Source organism: Dipodomys merriami, unplaced genomic scaffold (genome assembly GCF_024711535.1).
Source record: "Dipodomys merriami isolate MVZ:Mamm:240054 unplaced genomic scaffold, mDipMer1.0.p SCAF_69, whole genome shotgun sequence".
Classification (NCBI taxonomy): Eukaryota; Metazoa; Chordata; class Mammalia; order Rodentia; family Heteromyidae; genus Dipodomys; species Dipodomys merriami.
In genome coordinates, this window is record NW_027206279.1 from 5,088,071 (window position 1) to 5,107,101 (window position 19,031).

The window sequence follows — 19,031 nt, forward strand, 5'->3', positions numbered from 1 at the left end:
TTTCTTGACTCCTTACTTTAAACAAGAAAAGCTGGAACAATAACAAAAAATCCAAGCCAGGCGTCAGTGGTTCATGCCTGTAATCCTAGCTACTCAGGAGACTGAGATCTGAGGATCATGGTTCAAAGCCAGCCGGGGCAGGAGTGTCCATGAGACTCATGTCTAGTTAACCAGTAGAAAACTGGAAGTGGAGCTGTGGCTCAAGTGGTGGAGCCCCCGCCTTGAGCTAAAGAGCTGAGGGACAGCGCCCAGGCCCAGACAGACCAAAAAAAAAATATTCTTGCATGATGCAGATGGTCTGCTTTTTGATGGTGAAAGGAATCCTTCACATCCATCCCAAGGGACCATGCAGAGGCAGGCAGGCACAGGAGAAAGATTACTAAAAGGTTTATTAGAGGAGCCATATTTCCCCGAAGAGGGAGCACATGTTATCAGTCCTTATCCAGGTAGCAGGAAGGTCTGAGGTCAGGAAGTCAGGTCAGTGGGTACTCAGGTAGGTCTGGGCACAGAGGGAGTGGCCAACTATAGGGTGGGAATTTTGGGGCAAGGAGGAGCTCAGGTATGAGTGGAGCTGAGGACCAAAGGTGGGCATAATGTTAACAGATGGTCAGATGGTCCCTGTTGAATCAGTTGGTTGGTTGGTTTCAGGCCTGGGTGCTGTCCCTCAGCTCTTAGCTCAAGGTGAGGGCTCTACCACTTTTTTTTTTGCCTGTCTTGAGGCTTGAACTTGGTCACTGTCCCTAAACCTCTTTGACAGTACTTTACCACTTAAGCTACAGCACCGCTTAGGGGTTTTTCTGAGTAGTTCATCGGAGATGAGAGTCGCACAGACTTTCTTGCTCAGGCTGGCTTTGGACCAGGAGCCTCAGTTCTCAGCCTCCTGAGTAGCTAGGATTACAGAAGTGAGCCACTGGTGCCCAGCGGCATTACAGTTTTATTCAAGGTGGAAGGCAAAACAAATGAATGGATAAAATGTGATAGGCATATAGTGGGATTTAATTAGCTTAAAAAACAAAACAAAACGGGAAATTGGACCTGCTTGTGGTGGCGCAAACCTGTAATCCCAGCACTCAGCACTGGGGAGGCCGAGGCCGGAGTCAAGAGTTTGAGGCCAGCCTCAGCAGCAGAAGCAACATCAGGTCAGAGAGGAAAAGTCTCAATTGTTTCCTGTAACAGGATGAAAACTACCTGGGGCCAGCAGTGAAAGTATTACTATAATTCAGCTTCATGCTGACCACACCACCGAGGAGACACGACGTCCACGCGGAAATAACTTCGCATCCCTAATCGAACTACAATTCAATCTGTCCCAGTTACTGCCACCCAAGCCCCCAAGCCAACCGGGAAGAGCCTGAACCGGTGAGAGTTGATTGACGGGCATTCCAGCCAACCAGCGACGGCGTCGGAGCGCGTGCGCAGGCCAGACCGGGGCCAATCAAGCCTCGGCTGCGCGGGGCGGGCCCAGTGGGAACCGCCCTCCGCTGGGTTGGTGGAGCTGAGAAGGAGCGAAGATGGCGGAGTGACTCGTCCTGGGGCCCGCTGGGCTCCGGTCCCGGGGCGTGCGCGCTGGGCGCCGCGAGGCTTGGCCGGCCTGCTGGACTGTGCGAGGTGAGCCGACGGTGCTGTAGAAGGGCCAGCGAGCTGGCGGCGGGACGGCGAGGCTGGGTGAGAAGGAGCCGGCCGGGGGCGGGACCCGGGCCGGGCCGGGGCTCGGGGCCTGTCATCCCCGGGCGGCCGCGCGGCCTGCGCCGCCCCCCAGCCTCGGCCCCCAGCGGGGCGCGGGCCGCGGCCTCGCCTGCCTTTGTGCTCCGCGCTGCCCCCGGGATTGCCCCCGCTCGGGACTCGGTCTGTTGCTAGGGACCGGCGGACCTTGCTCGGCGCCGCGCGCGCGCCCACCCGGGGCCGGGGGCGGCCCTGCCCGTGGACCTTGGGGTTGGGTGGGACATCTCCCCTCCCCGCGGGGCCCCCGCCCGAGCCTGCGGCTCGCCCGCACCCCACGGACGATCCTCACCCATTCCCTTCCGCCTCGCACCTCCCAAACTCGGACGAGCCCCGGGAGCAGCTTTGTCCTTGTGCGTCCTGGCTGTGGCCCTTGTGGCGCATTGCATTCATTCTGGCCGAAGCTGAGGCATTCTCAGACTTGTTCATGTCCGATCCGGAACGAAAGGACACAGTCCTGCAGTGCGTCCCCCACTCCCCCGCCGATAGTCTTTTTTTTTTTTAATAAGGAGATAGTAAGAAATAGTCTTGGAGAATATTGTTTAAAAAAAAGAATGGCGGCGTTTTAGGACTGTCACCTACATGCATTTGGCTCTTGTTTAACCTTAGGAAGCATATTCTCACAAGGATTATTATACCCCTTACTAGGTCTCATTTTCTTCTTTTTAATCGGTCGTGGGGTTTGCACTCTGGGCCTGGGCGCTGTCCCTCAGCTCTTCAGCTCTAGGTAAGAGCTCTACCACTTGAGCCACACACCCCCCACTTCCCGTTTTCTGAGGGTTAATTGGAGATAAAGTCTCACAGACTTTCTTGTCCCTGCTGGCATTGAACCACAGTTTTCAGATCTCAGCCTCCTGAGTAGCTGGGATTACAGGTGTGAACCACTGGCTTCTCATTTTCTCTGAAAGTTTCTGTTAAATATCTGAATTGGTGAGGCCTGATCAAAATTGTAATCTCAGCCTGAGTGAGAGGGTGAAAGGATCAGTTCTAGGCCAGCTTGGGCTAAATTCTGAGCAAGATCCTCCAAAACAATCCAAAGAGAAAAAAATGTAGCATATTAATTTTTGTACAGAATGAATGGCAATACCTTAATACAAATGAGTGCTTTTGGTAGATCTTTTGCTCCAGTGCATGACTTTGATAACTTTTTTTTTTTTTTTTGGCTGGTCCTGGGGCCTGAACTCTGGGCCTGGGCGCTGTACCTCAGCTATTCAGCTCATTGCTAGCACTCTACCACTTGAGCCACAGCGTCACTTCCAGCTTTTTCCGCTTATGTGGTGCTGAGGAATCGAACCCAGGGCCTCATGCATGCAAGGCAAGCACTCTACCACTGAGCCACCTTCCCAGCCTGACTTTGATATCTTTTAATGGTGTAAATTCTGATTGTTCCTTCTGAATGATTTGTAGTCTTTATTTATTTATGGCTTTCCTGAGGCAAGGTCTCACAATGTATCTCATGCTGGATTCCAACTTGCACTCTTCTTGCTTTAGTGTGAATGCTGGGATTGCAGGTATGTACCACCATGCCCAACTTATGATAGTGAATTTCTCTCAAAAAGCTTGTTTGGGCTGAGTAATTTTGTATACTAATTCATGTAGCATCAGTGAGAGCAACTTCATTACCTCAGTATTCTTCTCATTTTCAGGAACCTTATCACACAGGAAGAACATTTCCCTGATATCGGTGCTTTTATATTCTCAAAATTCTGAACTCAGGACTTGGCAAGTAAGTAGTGGTGGTTAGTCACTCCAGATACTGTTTCAGAAGTTTGATTATAGCTAAATAGAAATAGATAAGTAAGGGGCTGGGAAGGTGGCTCATTGGTAGAGCGCTTGCCTTGCATGCATGAGGCCCTGGGTTCAATTCCTCAGCACCACATAAGCAAAAAGAAAAAAGCTGGAAGTGGCTCTGTGGCTCAAGTGGTAGAGCGCTAGCCTTGAGCTGAAGAGCTGAGGGACAGCGCGCAGGCCCAGAGTTCAGGCCCCACGACCGGACCCCCGAAAACAACAACAACAACAAAAAGAAATAGATAAGTAAGCAACTAAGATGAACATAAATTAACCTCAACCTGAACGTGGTGGTGAATACTTTAAATCTCAACACACTGGAAACTGAAGAAGAGGAGAGCAATTGAAACAGACAAACAGAAACGATTGTATCTAACTACATAGCATAATTATATGTGAATGAATATATTTTTTTAAATTGATCATGGGTCCTGAATGCTATCACTTTTGTGATAGCTCAAGGCTAGTAGTACTCTACCACTTGGGTCACAGCTTTACTTGTGGCTTTTGATGGTTAATTGGAGGTGATATATATAAGAGTTTCATGGACTTTCCTGCCTGGGCTGGCTTTGAACCCTCATCCTCAGATCTCAGTCTCCTGAGTAGCTAGGATTACAGGTGTGAGCCACCAGTACCCGGCTCAGACTTACATTTTAGATTTTAACAAAAGCAATACAAAGTGTAAAACAAACAAACAGTGTTTATCCAACCAGTAATTTTCATTGCATACATAAAATATATATATATATATATTTAATTAAATTGAAAAAAATCAACTGGTTAGAAAATAAATAGGCTATTTTAGAATGTATTTAGTTACGTTTTGTTGTTATTGGTTATTATTGAAGTACTGTGCGTCAAAGCCAGGGCCTTGTATATCCTAGGCAATCCCTGGCCTATTATGCCACATCTGCCGCCATAAATCTTTGTTCCTTGTTTTTGGTTGTGTGGTTATTTTGATTTTTTTTTTTGGGGGGGGTCTGGTTGTGGGGCCTGAACTCTGGGAGCTGTCCCTCAGCTCTTCAGCTCAAGGCTAAGCGCTCTACCACTTGAGCCACAGCGTCACTTCCAGCTTTTTTCTTTTTACTTATGTGGTGCTGAGGAATCGAACCCAGGGCCTCAGGCATGCAAGGCAAGCGCTCTACCACTGAGCCACCTTCCCAGCCCCCTTTTTTTGATTTTTGATACTGTTGTTCTAGTACTGGGGCTTGAACTCAAGGCCTCCTATTTTCTCTTGTTTTTTTACTCTCAAGCTAACACTTGAGCCACAGCTCTACTTTCTATATAGCATTTTTTCCCTCTCCTCCACCCCCAACTGTTTTTCTGGAAAAAACTGAATTTAGTATTTAGACATTTTCTTTTTTGTTCTTTTTTGTTTGGGTTTGTTTTTTGATTTAGATCTCACTATGGAATCGTAAGTGCTGGGATTATAGCTATGTCACCATGCCAGCTACTTTTTGGGGGGTGAATTTTAGGGTTTTGTATTGAATCGGCAGGTACTCTGCCACTTGATCTACACTACAATGCCCCTCTCCCCCCTTTTAAATTTCAGTTCTTATTTAGATAGGGTCTGGTGTTGTTTTGCCTGGGGTTGGTCTCAGACTTTCATTCTCCTGTGGCCTCCCTTGTAACTGGGTGACAGGCACTTGCTACTATAGCCTGTTTATTCATTGAGATGGAGCCTAAACAACTTTCTTGAACCTCATTCCTCTGGTCTCTACCTCTTGAGTTGCTGGAATTATACATGTAAGCTCCACACCTGACCCAAAATATTATTTTGTGTGCATTTAGACTGTTGTTTTAAGGGCTGGGAAGGTGGCTCAGTGGTAGAGCGCTTGCCTTGCATGCATGAGGCCCTGGGTTCGATTCCTCAGCACCACATAAGCAAAAAGAAAAAAGCAGGAAGTGGCGCTGTGGTTCAAGTGGTAGAGTGCTAGCCTTGAGCTGAAGAGCTGAGGGACAGCGCCCAGGCCCAGAGTTCAGGCCCCACGACCGGACCCAAAAACAAAATTAAAAAAAAAAAAAAAAGAAAGAAAGCAAAAAAGAATGTTGTTTTAAAAATATGCTCATTTAGAATCTGTCCTAATCTTCTACTTCAAATTTATTCCCAGGAATTTCTCTGTTGTCTTCTCCAGTGGGTAGTCCTTCTTATATCCAGCCACTTTCCCTGTTGAGCACGGATATCTTTCTACACATGGGCTTGAAGACTGTTTTCTTTGTTCCACCTCTCAGATTCTACACAGAGATGCCCTGTGGATGTAATTGTCTTGCCGCTTTTCCTGGAAGAAATAAAGCAGCTGATGTGGGTCTTCCAATGCAATTTGGTTAATTATAAAGAAATGATTTTGCAAGCTTGAAAACAGGTGCTTTGGTCATGGTATTTATGAGTTCTTTCCCATTTGTTGCAAAGAAGAAGACTAACAAGTATTAATGACTTAAGGTTTTTTGTTGTTTTTTTTAATGTCTTCCAGATTTGGCAAGTTATTCTACCATATCTGATAAAACACATTTGTGACTACAGAAGTAAATTCCAGATATTGTTTGTAATTTGAAATGGAAAAGATGCTAAAAAGTTATACACTTCTATATCTTGGCTTTTCCTGCGACATAGAATTCCTGCACAAGAACAAAGGTCCAGTTCTGTAGTTGAATGTTCATTGTGATAAAGAAGCATCAAGATGAGATGCTGACGTTGATTTCATGTTTGAACAATCTACCATAGTTTCTATACCGAAACATATTTTTATTCCAGTTTTGGATCACAGGAGGGTTTTTTTTTTTTTTTCCTCTTGGGAAAGGAAGCTGTTAACTTTTTTTCAGAAGGCTTTATTTTGTATTTGTTTTTGTTTTTCATTCTTCTGAGGAAGGACCAGATTGTGCAGTGGCTAACCTTGTGTATGCATGTTTGCATTTTACTTAATGAATGTTAAAAAGAAAACAACACAGACTGGGCATGGTGGCATGCGCTTGTAATCCTAGCCTCAAGAGGTGAAGGCAGGAGGATGTGAGCGCAAAGCTAGCTTGGGCTACATAGGTAGACACTGTGTCCAGAAAACAATTTTAAATGGTAACTAAATTTGAAAGAAAACACAGTATCAAGAACCCAGTGGTGGAAACCTGTTTACCGCCTAGAGATGAGAGGCCACCATATCACAAATTCACCATATTTTGTGGCATCATATAGCACGTGACCTTTGTTTATTGTGTGGCTAAGGCTGGAAGAAAAGTGGCATGTGTGACTTCTAAACTTAAGAAGATGTAGTAGATTTTATCCTGCTCTCAACTTTGGAATAGAGGAGATAAATGAGGAAAGTCCATGTAGATCATCCATTTTTCTAAGATAAAGAAGCAAATATGTCTTGTGACCTCAGTTTTTTCCTTTTTTCCCTTTTTTTCTTTTTTATAAAAGCATGAATAACTTTTCCTTTGATCCAAGATGCATACTTGGACGTTTGGCTCATTTTCTATGTGATGGCTGAAAAGGCTGCGAGTCAGGTAACTTTCCTGGTTGGAACTGAACTTTCAAGAGATGTTTCCTATCCTGTGGTTGGATCACTGTAGATTTAGGAGTTCAGGATCAGAAAAACACTTCATTTAAAAATAGTTCCAGTTAACAAGTATGGATCTGATGAGTCTTGCTGAGAAGAAATTCAGGGCTTCAAAAAACAAAGCTTGGCACCAGTGGCTCACGCCTGTAATCCTAGCTACTCAGGCTGAGATCTGAGGATCACGGTTCAATGCCAGCCCTGGCAGGAAAGTCCGTGAGACTCTCATCTCCTAATTAATCACCAGAAAACTGGAAATGGTGCTGTGGCTCAAGAGGTAGAGTGCTCGCCTTGGGCTGAATAGCTCAGGGATAGCACCCAGGCCCAGAGTTCTAGCCCCATGACCACCACCAAAAACAAAAACCAAGAAATAATGGATCTTCCTCCCCCGCAACAATTATACTCTATGATGAATAGACAGTGAATGCCTGTCCTTCCAAATCAACAAGACCACTGTCAGATTTACACGCTTACGATTTTGTGGATGGAGGAAGAATTTTTTGAGTCATTAGCTGAAATTAAGGAGAGGTCATGTTATGTATGTCTGTCTTCTGCAGTAGCTGCTCAGGGTTATGGGTGCTGTGATGCTGGACCATAGGATGGATTTCCCAAACTTTCACTGTGATCAAAATAGCAAATGTTGGACATTCTAATGATTAGTGAGACTGGTCAATCATTTTGAATGGAAATTAAAAACTTTGTCATAGGGCTGGGAAGGTGGCTAAGTCGTAGAGAGCTTGCCTTACATGTATGATGCCCTGGGTTTGATTCCTCAGCACCACATAGGCAGAAAAAAATTTTTTTGTCATAAAATAGTGTAGGTAAAACACTTTCATCAAGATAATTACTGAATGCTAGGAGGTAATAGAAATGACTTCAGTTAAAGGTAACTTAAAGACTTCTCTCCATAACCCCTATAGCAATGTCCTTTAGGTTTTCTTTAAATAGGATGAAGCCAGGTGGCTCCCACTGGGCAGGCTGAGAACATCATTTCATGGAGAATCTGTGCCCTCTGTTATCATCTTACCCATCTTTGGGCAGGGGATGTAAGCACCAGTGAAACTAGCTCTGACCCACTTCCTGAAACAGCATCAGACTCCCTTTCTCCTGATGTTTTGTAGTGTTCAGCTCAGAGCCCCAAAATCAGTGTTTAGCATTCTTTCAAGTCATTCCCACATCTTGGATGACATCAGTTGGCATTTAACAAGTTAGGTACTTTCCACTTGTGGCTGCCCAGCATTTAATACATTTCTATTTTTTCTGGTCTATTTGGGCCCTCTTCCTGGCAACAATTGTATTTTAGAACTAAGCCTCAGTCCATAGCCGGGCCTCCTTCCTTTCCTAAACACATCCATGGTTGCTGGCAGTTTTTCCTTTGTAAACATAAACAAAAACGGGATATGTGCAATAGAAATATATATATATATGTATATTTTAATACTTGTGGACAAATGTTACAAGTTGTTTAAGAACAACAAAATCACCAATGTCTTCCATTTTGAGACGTGTATAGTTTTGTAAGCATTAGTGCTTGGTAGCGTATTGTAGTGCCATGTTAGGGGTTAGTGCATGAGCTTAGTAATAATTTTAAACTAAAGAATGAATTAGTGATTTTAACCAATAGTGTAAAGAGTGGAAATTATAGACTTTCTTTTTTCATAAATACCTGAATCTGATACTCTCCCTGGGGAAAGGGAAAAAAAAGGCCAAAAAGACTATTTATGAACAGAAATGTGGGTTCATATTTGGAAATGTTTGTGCTTGAGTGTATATAAGCTTTTCACTGAGGTATAACACCCCATTTCAAGATTCTGCATTGCTGTTTGAGGTGAGCTTGTTTTAGGCTGTTTTCACATTCTGTTGGGTTCTTATTTTTCTTTTTTTACTCCTTTTGTGTCCAGAAACTATTTTACATTTTGCATGTTTCATTGAGATGCAATGTTAATTATTTTGGGGAATGTTTACCTAACTTGCTGAACATGTACATTTTCTCTCGCTTAATGAAATATTACTAGTTTGGATATGTTCTACATTGTTACAGGTGTTTATTTTCAAATCAGAATTGTTTATGGACAGGATTCTAGACTTTTTCATGAAAATTGTAAATGTAGCTAAACATAGGCTGCCAAGTAAGTGGACTCTTTCCCTTGGTTATAGCAATCAGGCAGCTTTCTCTCTCTCTTTTTTAACCCTCCCTACCTTCCTAGGAAATAAAAATTTGCTCTAAAAGCAGATGATAGCGTTGTGTAAAAAGGAATCATACCTCTAAAAGCTGCCTTGGAAGTGGCAGTTTTCTAGAGTGGTTTTTAGATGTCAGTATTAAGAGTGTCCAGGATATTTTGAAACAGATTGTTAGTATAATAGGACATGCAAAACTGTTTTAATGTGACATGTCATGTACAAGCAAGACAAGATTCTAGTAGCACATCTCCAGGGACCCAGGTTTAGATGCTCATGTTGTACTTTAAATAGTTGTACTCTTAGGTCAGTGCCTGGGAGAATCTGAAAATCACTTCAATTAGAAAGAACAAAAGTGAATACAAAATAGCACATACATAGGAAAGAATATTTCCTGTTGTAAAAAACAAAGCCATAAAATGAACTAATATTCAAGAGGTAGAAATTTAGTAGCAATAAGTTTTGCGTGTATAACAAATTGCATCTGCAGAGTTGTACAGTAGAGTGAATGGCCATTTGAGTTTGTGAGGCTCTTCAATCAACAGAGCTCTACTGAAGGAAAAAGAACACATAAAGGGGTACTTTGTTTTTTTTAAAAGTATGAATGTATATGAATGTGTGTATGGAAACAGCAACTTTTGTGTGTGAGTAAAGTTAAAGAACTTACTTGTTTCTCCAAAGAGGTTTAGACTAAAGGTTGAAATCTTTCTAGTGCTGATCTGGAAGCAGATGAACTCCTTTTGTCCCAGTGAAACCAACCCGTGAAGTTTGCTTGTTTCTATAAGCAACAGGCATTTACTATGTGCAGTGGTGTACTTTGTGTGTTTTTTAAAAAGGGAAAGTTGGTTGGCTATGTGATCAGAGTTTAGGAAGAAAAATAAAGACTTAGATAATTAGCTTTTTCTTATGATTATGATTTAATTTAGGAGGATTTAAAGGTAGAAAGCTAAGAGATTGGGGATTAGCCAAAGACTATATGTTGGTTTTTTAAAAGCCTTGCCTAATGTAGATATGACAAAGCTTAACGGCCTGTAACTGCTTACTCTGTTAACAAGGTGACCCAGCAATAGTTTCTTTCTTGATCTGAGAAGTACATAGCTCACATCAGGATATAATAGTAGAACTAGGGTAACTTCTTACTCCTTTTTACCTCATGTCCATCTTGGCCATTTAGCACCTTGAAGATCCTTGAAAAGATTGGGTCTATGTTGCTTTGTTTTTCCAGGGGAAAATAGTAAAAGATTATATGGTATTAGAGCTAAGACTCTCTTAAATATTTCTTATATGTGGTAACTCCAAAGGACAGGGAAAAGACTGTATAAAATTGTACTTTCTCTTTAAATGTTCTATGCTGTCAGTCAATGTTAAATATTGTATCAACCAAGCAATATTGCAACATCTGCATGATCATGGGAACATGGCTAATTCCAATGATGTCAATAATTAAACAACTAAAGATCACCGTTAACAGCCATGTTAATAGTACAAAATGCTAAAGTATGCCACAAGTTTTTGTAGTCTCAAGGTATGTGGTTAATTACTGTTCAAAGTTACTGTGGTCTCATGTTTACTCTTTATGTACCTGTGATATGCAAAATATAGAGACCCTTGGCCTCCAGGAGTTTACATTCTCATGGTGCTGTTGGTGCAAGCAAACTGCTTCTAGTTTATTCAGAACATTGCTTGGCTATTAATTACACCATTTTGGAAGGATCCCTTGGCCCATGGTTTTAAAAGGCAGAGGGCTATGCTAAATTTCAGGGCATTAGTGCTTGAGTTTACATTGTATTAGCTCTTCAATTTCTTTACCCCAGGGAACGGTGCAGGTAATGCTCATTTTTGTGAATAAGAGAAGAAAACATTCTACCTAAGAGCATTTTTACCATCTCCCTGCCCTGCATATGCTCAGTAACAGCTGTCAATCAACGGCCAAGAAAACAGCATTCCCTAAGACTGTGCATCTCTCAATTCTGTCTTAACCCAAGGTTTCACATCATCCCTAACTCAAAAGGGCCAGGATTTCCTTATAAGCCTTTCACAACTGGATATTGGTCCTAACTTTTAACCTTTTCTGTAGGGAGTGTACATCTGTCCTGAAGCAGCATTATGATAGATGTGCTTCACTTGCCTGCATTTCTAAGCAATTACTTTATTAACTCAAATTTCAGTTGAAATTTTGCATGTATTGTTATTTTCTGTAGTTCCTCTGAATCCAGGGGTTTATTCTGCATGTTCATTAACACTGGGCCTAGTAAAAGTGCAAGCAATAGTGGTGGCAGGCCCATAACTGATTTTAGAATATTAATACTCTATTGCATGATTGAAATTCCCTTACTAGGTGGTAATTTTATATATGCATTTAATAACAAAGCAATAGATGCTTAAGCCAATAATGTAGTCCAGTTATTTTTATTTTCTAAAAAAAGGCTATCTTCATTGAAAATAGGAGGAAGATAAACAGGCAATCACAATACATTCAAACCGTCAGGAATAGAGCATAACAGGGCTCACCCTCTTCTCTAATTAGTTCCCAAGCATGTTCAAAAACAAGACACACACTAAGCATGTTGACTAAATAAACTGCTGTGATTATAATAATCAGAAAGGTGCAGAGTTTCCGAAAAGGTAGGAAAATAGGCCATTTTAGGGGACACCATTATACAGTATGTTAGATAACTAGATACAGGGTTTGTCTGGTGAGGTTTATGTAGTTCAGTGTGGGGTTGCTTAAAACTAGGATCTTGAGCCAGATAGAGTAGAACATCTGGCAGCTCCTGCTACTCAGGAGGCTTATGCAGGATTGTTGACCCCAGGATTTGGAAGCCAGGCTAGGCAACAGAGCAATTTTTTAAACCAAAAAACTAATATCTTGGAGGTGAATTGGATCAATACACGTTCACTTGAGGATTTTTAGGTAACGAAGCAACTTTTGGTTGTACTAGTGCTGGCCAGTCTTGAAGGACCCCCACAGAGAGTGAGCATTCCACTTAGTACTGAAATACTGTTAACATCTAGTCTGTTTTCTCTCATTGCTGTGTGTTGATGAATTGGTTAGACTGCACAGTTTTTTCTTTAAAGCCATGTGCGTTTGTGCTGGTACTGTGCTTTTTTTTCTCAGCTGTCTCTACTACTAGAACCAGCTCTGCTTTGTTACAGATTATTTTGAAAACTGTCTTCTTTGCTGGTAGTATGGTTATCACCGATTATAACATTGCATTGGGGGGTGTCGCTCTGGTGGAGCACCTGCCTACTATGTTACCATTTGAGCACTAGGTTTGATCCCAATATGGGCACTCACTGAGTTCAGAAAGGAATTGTGGTTGTACTTTGTCTTTAAACAACAGTTCTAGTTTTTGAGAAAAAAGTCACCTTCATAACTAAAAGGATTAATATTGGAGTATCTTTCACAAAGGTTTAATTTACTCTCCTTTAAGTACTGAATGCTCACTGCGTGCACTTGGTCTACATGTTCTCCATTGCTCCATTGGTACAAAGATAATGCGAACTGAATTTTATTGGTTATGTTTAAAGTATTACAAAAGGCAGCTTGCTTTTTTAATCTATGCATCTTCGGGCATTTTGAAGAAGAAATTGTATTCCTTGATGTAAAAAGGAACTGTTGTACGAGTTTGGAAACTCTGCACCTCTGTGTGTATATATATATACTTTTAGCAATAAAGCAGCATGGGCTGAGAATGCACTGAACTTCCATTGTCTGTTGTTACTTGAGATGGGTAATTTCAAATAATGGTGTGAATGGGAGAAAAAAGCTTTTCCATAGGCCTATACTGATGTAGGCTCTAAATAAAGAAAAAGAACCTGGTTTATTTTTTTGTTGGTCATGGGGCTTGAACTCTGGGCTTGGGCACTGTCCCTGCACTCTTCAGCTCAAGGCTAGTGCTCTACCGCTTGACCCACAGCGCCACTTCCGGTTCTCTAGTGGTTTATTGAAGATAAGAGTCTCACAGACTTTTCTGCCTGGGCTGTCTTGGAACCTGTGATCCTCAGGTCTCAGCCTCCTGAGTAGCTAGGATTACAGATGTGAGCCACCGGCGCCTGGCTAAGGACCTGATTTTCTTGATAGATAGGTGTGAGTTTGGCACGTTACCCAAGGGGACAGATACCCATTTGAAGAGAAAGTGTTTAAAATTAACATTCCCCTCTCACCTCTAAGGCTCAGTGTTAGAGCGCTTGCCTTGCATGCCTCAACACCACATAAACGGGAAAAAAAGCCAGAAGTGGTGCTATGGCTCAAGTGGTAGAGCGCTAGCCTTGAGCAAAAGCAGCTCAGGGACAGTGCCCAGGCCTGAGTTAAAGCTCCAGGGCTGGCAAAAAAAGGTAGAGTGCCAATTGAACAAGCAAGCCAAGTGTTGGACCTCAAAGTACTGCCCCCAAATTGGGTTTTACTTTATCACATACTTTAAAGTTATTTGAGAATTGTTCCTCATGCTGGGAAGGTGGTTCAGTGGTAGAGCGTTTGCCTCGCATGCATGAGGCCCTGGGTTCAATTCCTCAGCACCACACAAGCAGAAAAAACTGGAAGTGGCGCTGTGGCTCAAGTGGTAGAGCGCTAGCCTTGAGCTGAAGAGCTGAGGGACAGCGCCCAGACCCAGAGTTCAGGCCCCACAACCAGCAAAAAAAAAAAAAAAATTGTTCCCCATTGCTCCTGGCTACCTTTGCAGCTCCTGCAGGCTTTGAAGGGTGTCTGTTTATGCTGTTTCCCTTAATTCTTCATCATTCAGGCCACTGCTAAGACTTCATTCTTTTAGAAGCCTCGTCTGAACTGCAGACTATGTCAGTCACCTTATACTTGTGCTTATAGCACTGTTCCTTGACTTCAAAACCCTTTCAAATCTTTTTCTTTTTTTTGGGGGGGGGCAGGGGTTGTGGGGCTTGACCCCTGGTCCTGGGTGATACCCTGAGCTCTTCAGTTCAAGGCTAGCACTCTGCCACTTGAGTCACGCACCACTTCCAATTTTCTGGCGGTTAATTATAGAGAAGAGTCTTAAGGAGGGCTGGGAAGGTGGCTCAGTGATAGTGTGCTTGCCTTGCATGCATGAGGCCCTGGGTTTGATTCCTCAGCAACACATAAGCAGAAAAAGCTGGGAAGTGGCACTGTGGCTCAAGTGGTAGAGTGCTAGCCTTGAGCTGAAGGACAGCGCCCAGACCCAGAGTTCAGGCCCCACCAATGACTCGACCCCCCCCCCCTCTCCCCTCCCCACTTAAAAAAAAGTGTCTTATGGATTTTCTTGCCTGGGTTGGCTTTAAACCACAATCCTCAGATCTCAGCCTCCCAAATAGCTAAGATTATAGGCATGAGCCACCAGCACCTAGCCTCGTCTCATTTTCTATGTGTTAAATAAGTATTTGACTCCATTTCTGGCTTTTTAAAAATAGCCTTGTCACCTAGCATAATACCATATAAGTGTATTAAATATTCTGATAAAACTGCTCAGCCTGTTACACAAAAGTAGAAATAAGTACTTAGAAGAGTGAAATTTTTCCCGGCACTGGTGATTCATACCTATAATCATAGCTACTCAGGAGGTTGAGATCTGAGTATTGTGGTCCAAAGCCAGCCCAGGAAAGAAAGTCCATGGGACTCTTAGCAAGAGCTCAAGGTCAGCACCCAGGCCCAAAGGTCTAGCCCGTATGAGGGTCAAAAAAAAAAAAAAGAAATTTTATTACTTTCAATATTTACAGTATAGGAAACCACATTATGCCATCAAATTACCAAAGATGACCCATAGAATATTTCATGTTACATGAAAAACATGATTCATAAGTATTCTTAGAACACTGGCTCCATGAGGAAATGCTAGTAATCAGCATTAACCCCAATTGTATTTTCAGATTAACCATGCCTTGTTAGATAGAGGATACATGGACACTGCACTCAAAACTCTAAATTTGCAGTGAAAGGTATCTTCAAGGATAGGCATTAGGAAATTAAACTACAACATGTACTTAGGCAAACAGCTATAAAAACCTGTTGAACAAATTTTTAATTTAAGAACAGCTTCACAAATCTTTTGGAAGATCAGAAAAGAAACATTATGAAGCACATTACACAAATCCCATTCTTTTTGTTGTTGGTTGTGAGGCTTGAACTCAAGGCCTGAGCATTGTCCCTGAGCTTTTTTACTCAATGCTAGAGCTTTACCACTTTGAGTCACAGTAGTACTTCCGGTTTTCTAGTGGTTAATTGGAATTAAAGTCTCACGGTCTTTCCTATCTAGGCTGGCTTCAAACAGCTATCAGATATGAATCCCCTGAGTAACTATGGCACCTGGCTGCAAACCCCATTCATGAAGTCAGGTTCTTTCACAAATTACCAAACAGCACTTGTTGCTGAAGAGTCAACATCTTGAATCTGATAGTCACATCTGAAGAACCAAAGATAAGTTTTCTGGCTTGGACTGGTGAGAAGTCTTTTCCTTCAGAATCTTGGTGAGTGAATCTAAGCGAGCATGTATTAGCATTATTTTCTCTTTGAGCTGCAGAGAGAAATACATAACTATCAGGACATCGTATTTTAACTCTCAATTTGTTGGTTGGAATGCCACTTCAAATTTCAGCTACTTTAGATCAAGATTGGGAGTTAGCAATCTCAATCTACATGAAGAATACATTTCTTGGGCTGGGAAATCTGGCTTAGTGGTAGAGTACTTGCCTAGCATGCATGAAGTACAGGGTTTGATTTTTCAGTACCACATAAACAGGAAAAGCTGGTAGTGGGAATGTGGCTTAAGAGGTAGAGCACTAGCCTTGAGTGCAGAGAGGCTCAGGGACAGAACCCAGGCCCTGAGTTCAAGCCCCAGGACAGGCAAAAAAAAAAAAAAAAAAAAGAATGCATTTCTTAGCTGGGTGCTCCACGCTTGTAATTCTAGCTATTCAGGAGGCTGAGATCTGAGGATTGCGGTTCAAAGCCAGCCTGGGCAGGAAAATCCATGAAACTCTTCCAGTTAACCACCAGAAAACAGGAATTGAGCTGTAGCTCAAAGTGGTAGAGGGCTAGCCTTGAACAAAAGAACTCAAGGATAGTGTCCAGACCCTTTAGTGAATACCTACAACTAACATTACCCGCTCCCCAAGGGCAAAAAAATTATACTTCTTTACAAGGAATCAGGTTCATGCCTTTCACAGCTCAGCTACTCAAGAGGCTGAGCTGTAAGAATTGAGGTTCAATGCCAGTCCAGGCCAACAAAATCCAAATTGGGGACTCTCATCTCCAATTAGAGAGGCATGACCAAAGTATAGTGAAAAAGTAAAAAAGCCACGTGAGACACCAGTCCCTGAGTTTGGGTCCCATGACTGGCAAAATAAAAACAAACTTGTCCATACTGGGGATACAGCTCAAGCAAACACTAGCCTAGAATGTGCAAGGCCTTGGATTTGATTCCCAGCACCACTTAAGAGGATTTGTCTGTGTTAAAAGAACTATACAACCATGAAAAGTTTACCTCTGCAATCTTTTCTGGTAGAGGTATATTCTGAATATCAATCTCAGATGCATTTACTACAGCTTTTGTTTTTAACCGATAGCTAAATGGAAATACAGAAAACAAATATTAGTACAAGTAAGTAAATAAAATACCCTTTTGAATTATTCTGTGGTATGACTACTAAGACAATATGATGAGAATACAACTAGAACAATCGCAATGTCATATACACTGCTATTTTTTTGGATGATAATCCCTGAGTTTAGTATCTTTAATACAAATACTTTGTTTTTCACAAGAGATAAAAATTTACTTGATAAAACATATCTACTCACCAGGGCTGGGAAGGTGGCTCAGTGGTAGAGTGCTTGCCTTGTATGCATGAGGCCCTGGGTTCAATTCCTCAGCACCACATAAGCAGCAAAAGCTGGAAGTGGCACTGTGGCTCAAGTAGTAGAGTGCTAGCCTTGAGCTGAAGAGCTGAGGGACAGCACGCAGGCCCAGAGTTTGGGCCCATGACTGACAAAACAAACAAACAAACAAAAAATATCTACTCACCAAACCATTTTATCACTAGAAAGGCAGAAGTGACCTCTTAAAGCAGCCAAAGCAGCATGGGTGGAATACAAATGGAAGCCAATGGGAATTGCACAGGAACTACAGAATAGAAGGTTGTAAGTGCTGGAGGGAGAGACAAAATATGGCAAGAAGGATAATTAGAGAACAAATAAAAGGTATCCATCCATTCCAGCCAGGCTTTGGGGGCCATATCTGTAATCCTGGCTATTCAGGTGGCTAAGATCTGAGGATTGCAGTTCAAAGCCAGCCCAAGGAAGGAAAGTCCATGAGACTCAGAAAAACGCTGGAAGTGGTGCTGTTGTTCAAGTGGTAGTGGTAGAGCTCTAGGAGCAAAAAGAAGGTCAAGGGACAGTGAATCCAGAGACCAAGCCCCAACATGGAGGGGGTGGGGGGAATCCATTCCCATGCCTGTAATCCCAACTGCATGAGAGGCAGATGGGAATATGTGTATATGTATACATAGATATACATATACACACATACATATACGCATATGCACACTATAATACAATAATGCTTTGTGGAATTATTTGCAATAAAGCTGTCAACAGAATAAACTGTTGGTGCCATAGGCAATCTTGGGTCCTGATTTTAAATTTAGGATGCTATCAAGCGAAAGGAACATGTCCATTTTAGCATACTTAAGCGAGAAAGAAAAATATATCGCACATACATAGCTTACAATTAAATAGAAGGACTCAAAGTATCGTCCGTGTCCCGTCCCCGCTCCTCCCTCATAGCGCCCAGGTCTGGAGCCCACCGGGCATTCTCGGCCTTACCTGCATTTGAGCGAACCTTCAATGCCAACCAGAAAGGGCGCTTCCAAAACAACGTTGTTTGTGACTCCTGGGAAGACGAGAAAAAGAAACCTCTGAGGATCTTGGAAAGGAAAACCGCAGCTGAGGTCCGGTGGCTCAGGCCCGTGATCCGAGCCACGTCGGAGGCTGCGATCTGAGGATCGGATCGGGGTTCGAAGCCAGCCCGGGCAGGAAAGCCCGCGAGACTCTCATCGCCAATTTACTACCAAAACAAAAAAGATGGAAGTGGAGCTGTGACTCGAGCGGCACTGTTCTAGCTCCGAGCTAAAATGCTCAGGGCCAGGTTCGAGCCCCGGGACCCGCACCAACAGCGGGGCTGGGAATGGGAGCGCGGCGCCCGGCCGGGGCGTCCTCCCGGCCCGCCCGGCCCCTCGGGCCCTCCCCGCACTCACTGGAGAAGGCCACGGCCCCGAGCGCCCGCGACAGGTCCCACGCCAGGTGCAGCGAGTCGGCGAGCACCGCGAAGCACCGCGCGCACTGGAACACGGCGCAGCGCTCCGGGCGCAGCCACCACGGCAGCCGCGGGCCGGCGGGGGCTTCCGCCGCTCCCACCCCCGCGGGGCCGAGCGGCGAGGACCCCACCACCACCTGCGTGTCCCACTCCATGCAGGTGGCACCAGAAGAGTAGTCGGAAACCTCTTTAACGACGTGGCGAAAGTCACACCAGGAGCGCTGGGGCGAACGCGAGCGGGGCGCGGCCGCCATGCTTCCGCAGCGCGCGCGCTGGTTTCGAACACGCACCAAGTCCCGCCTCAAGCGTGGCTCCCGCGTCCTCATTGGACGACGCTGGTAGGCTGGGCCCGCCTCGCACGTCGTTCGGTCCCTGAGCATTGGTGAGGCGAAAAGAAGAGGGTGCGTCGGTCCAGTCGGGAATCAGCCTTGCAATTGGTCAGAATCAGAGACCCCGCCTTCACGGCATTTTCAACCAACGGGAGCGCAGCATTCTTCATTTTTAAACT

The 19,031-nt window shown here is 43.6% G+C and overlaps 1 protein-coding gene and 1 long non-coding RNA gene across 4 annotated transcripts; one reads left to right on the forward strand and one right to left on the reverse strand.

Annotated features, from left to right (window-relative positions):
• The first annotated feature begins 1,458 nt into the window (after positions 1–1,458).
• On the forward strand, positions 1,459–12,935 carry LOC138816232 (uncharacterized). Of its 3 annotated transcripts, none has more exons than XR_011368593.1 (4): positions 1,459–1,608; positions 2,368–2,446; positions 3,366–3,445; positions 5,619–12,935. It is a non-coding gene; the product is annotated as an uncharacterized lncRNA (long non-coding RNA). The 3 variants fall into 3 exon arrangements; XR_011368592.1 differs by lacking the exon at positions 2,368–2,446 and having other exon boundaries at positions 1,464–1,608; positions 5,619–5,870; positions 5,979–12,935; XR_011368591.1 differs by lacking the exon at positions 2,368–2,446 and having other exon boundaries at positions 1,465–1,608.
• Positions 12,936–14,800: 1,865 nt separating this feature from the next.
• Oip5 (Opa interacting protein 5) lies at positions 14,801–18,777 on the reverse strand. The gene is made up of 5 exons (XM_070005685.1): positions 18,465–18,777; positions 18,034–18,100; positions 17,234–17,356; positions 16,694–16,775; positions 14,801–15,727 (listed from the first exon to the last, which is right to left on the reverse strand). The coding sequence occupies exons 1-5, from the start codon at positions 18,775–18,777 to the stop codon at positions 15,611–15,613; spliced, it is 702 nt and encodes a 233-aa protein (XP_069861786.1). The 3' UTR covers positions 14,801–15,610.
• Positions 18,778–19,031: the final 254 nt, after the last annotated feature.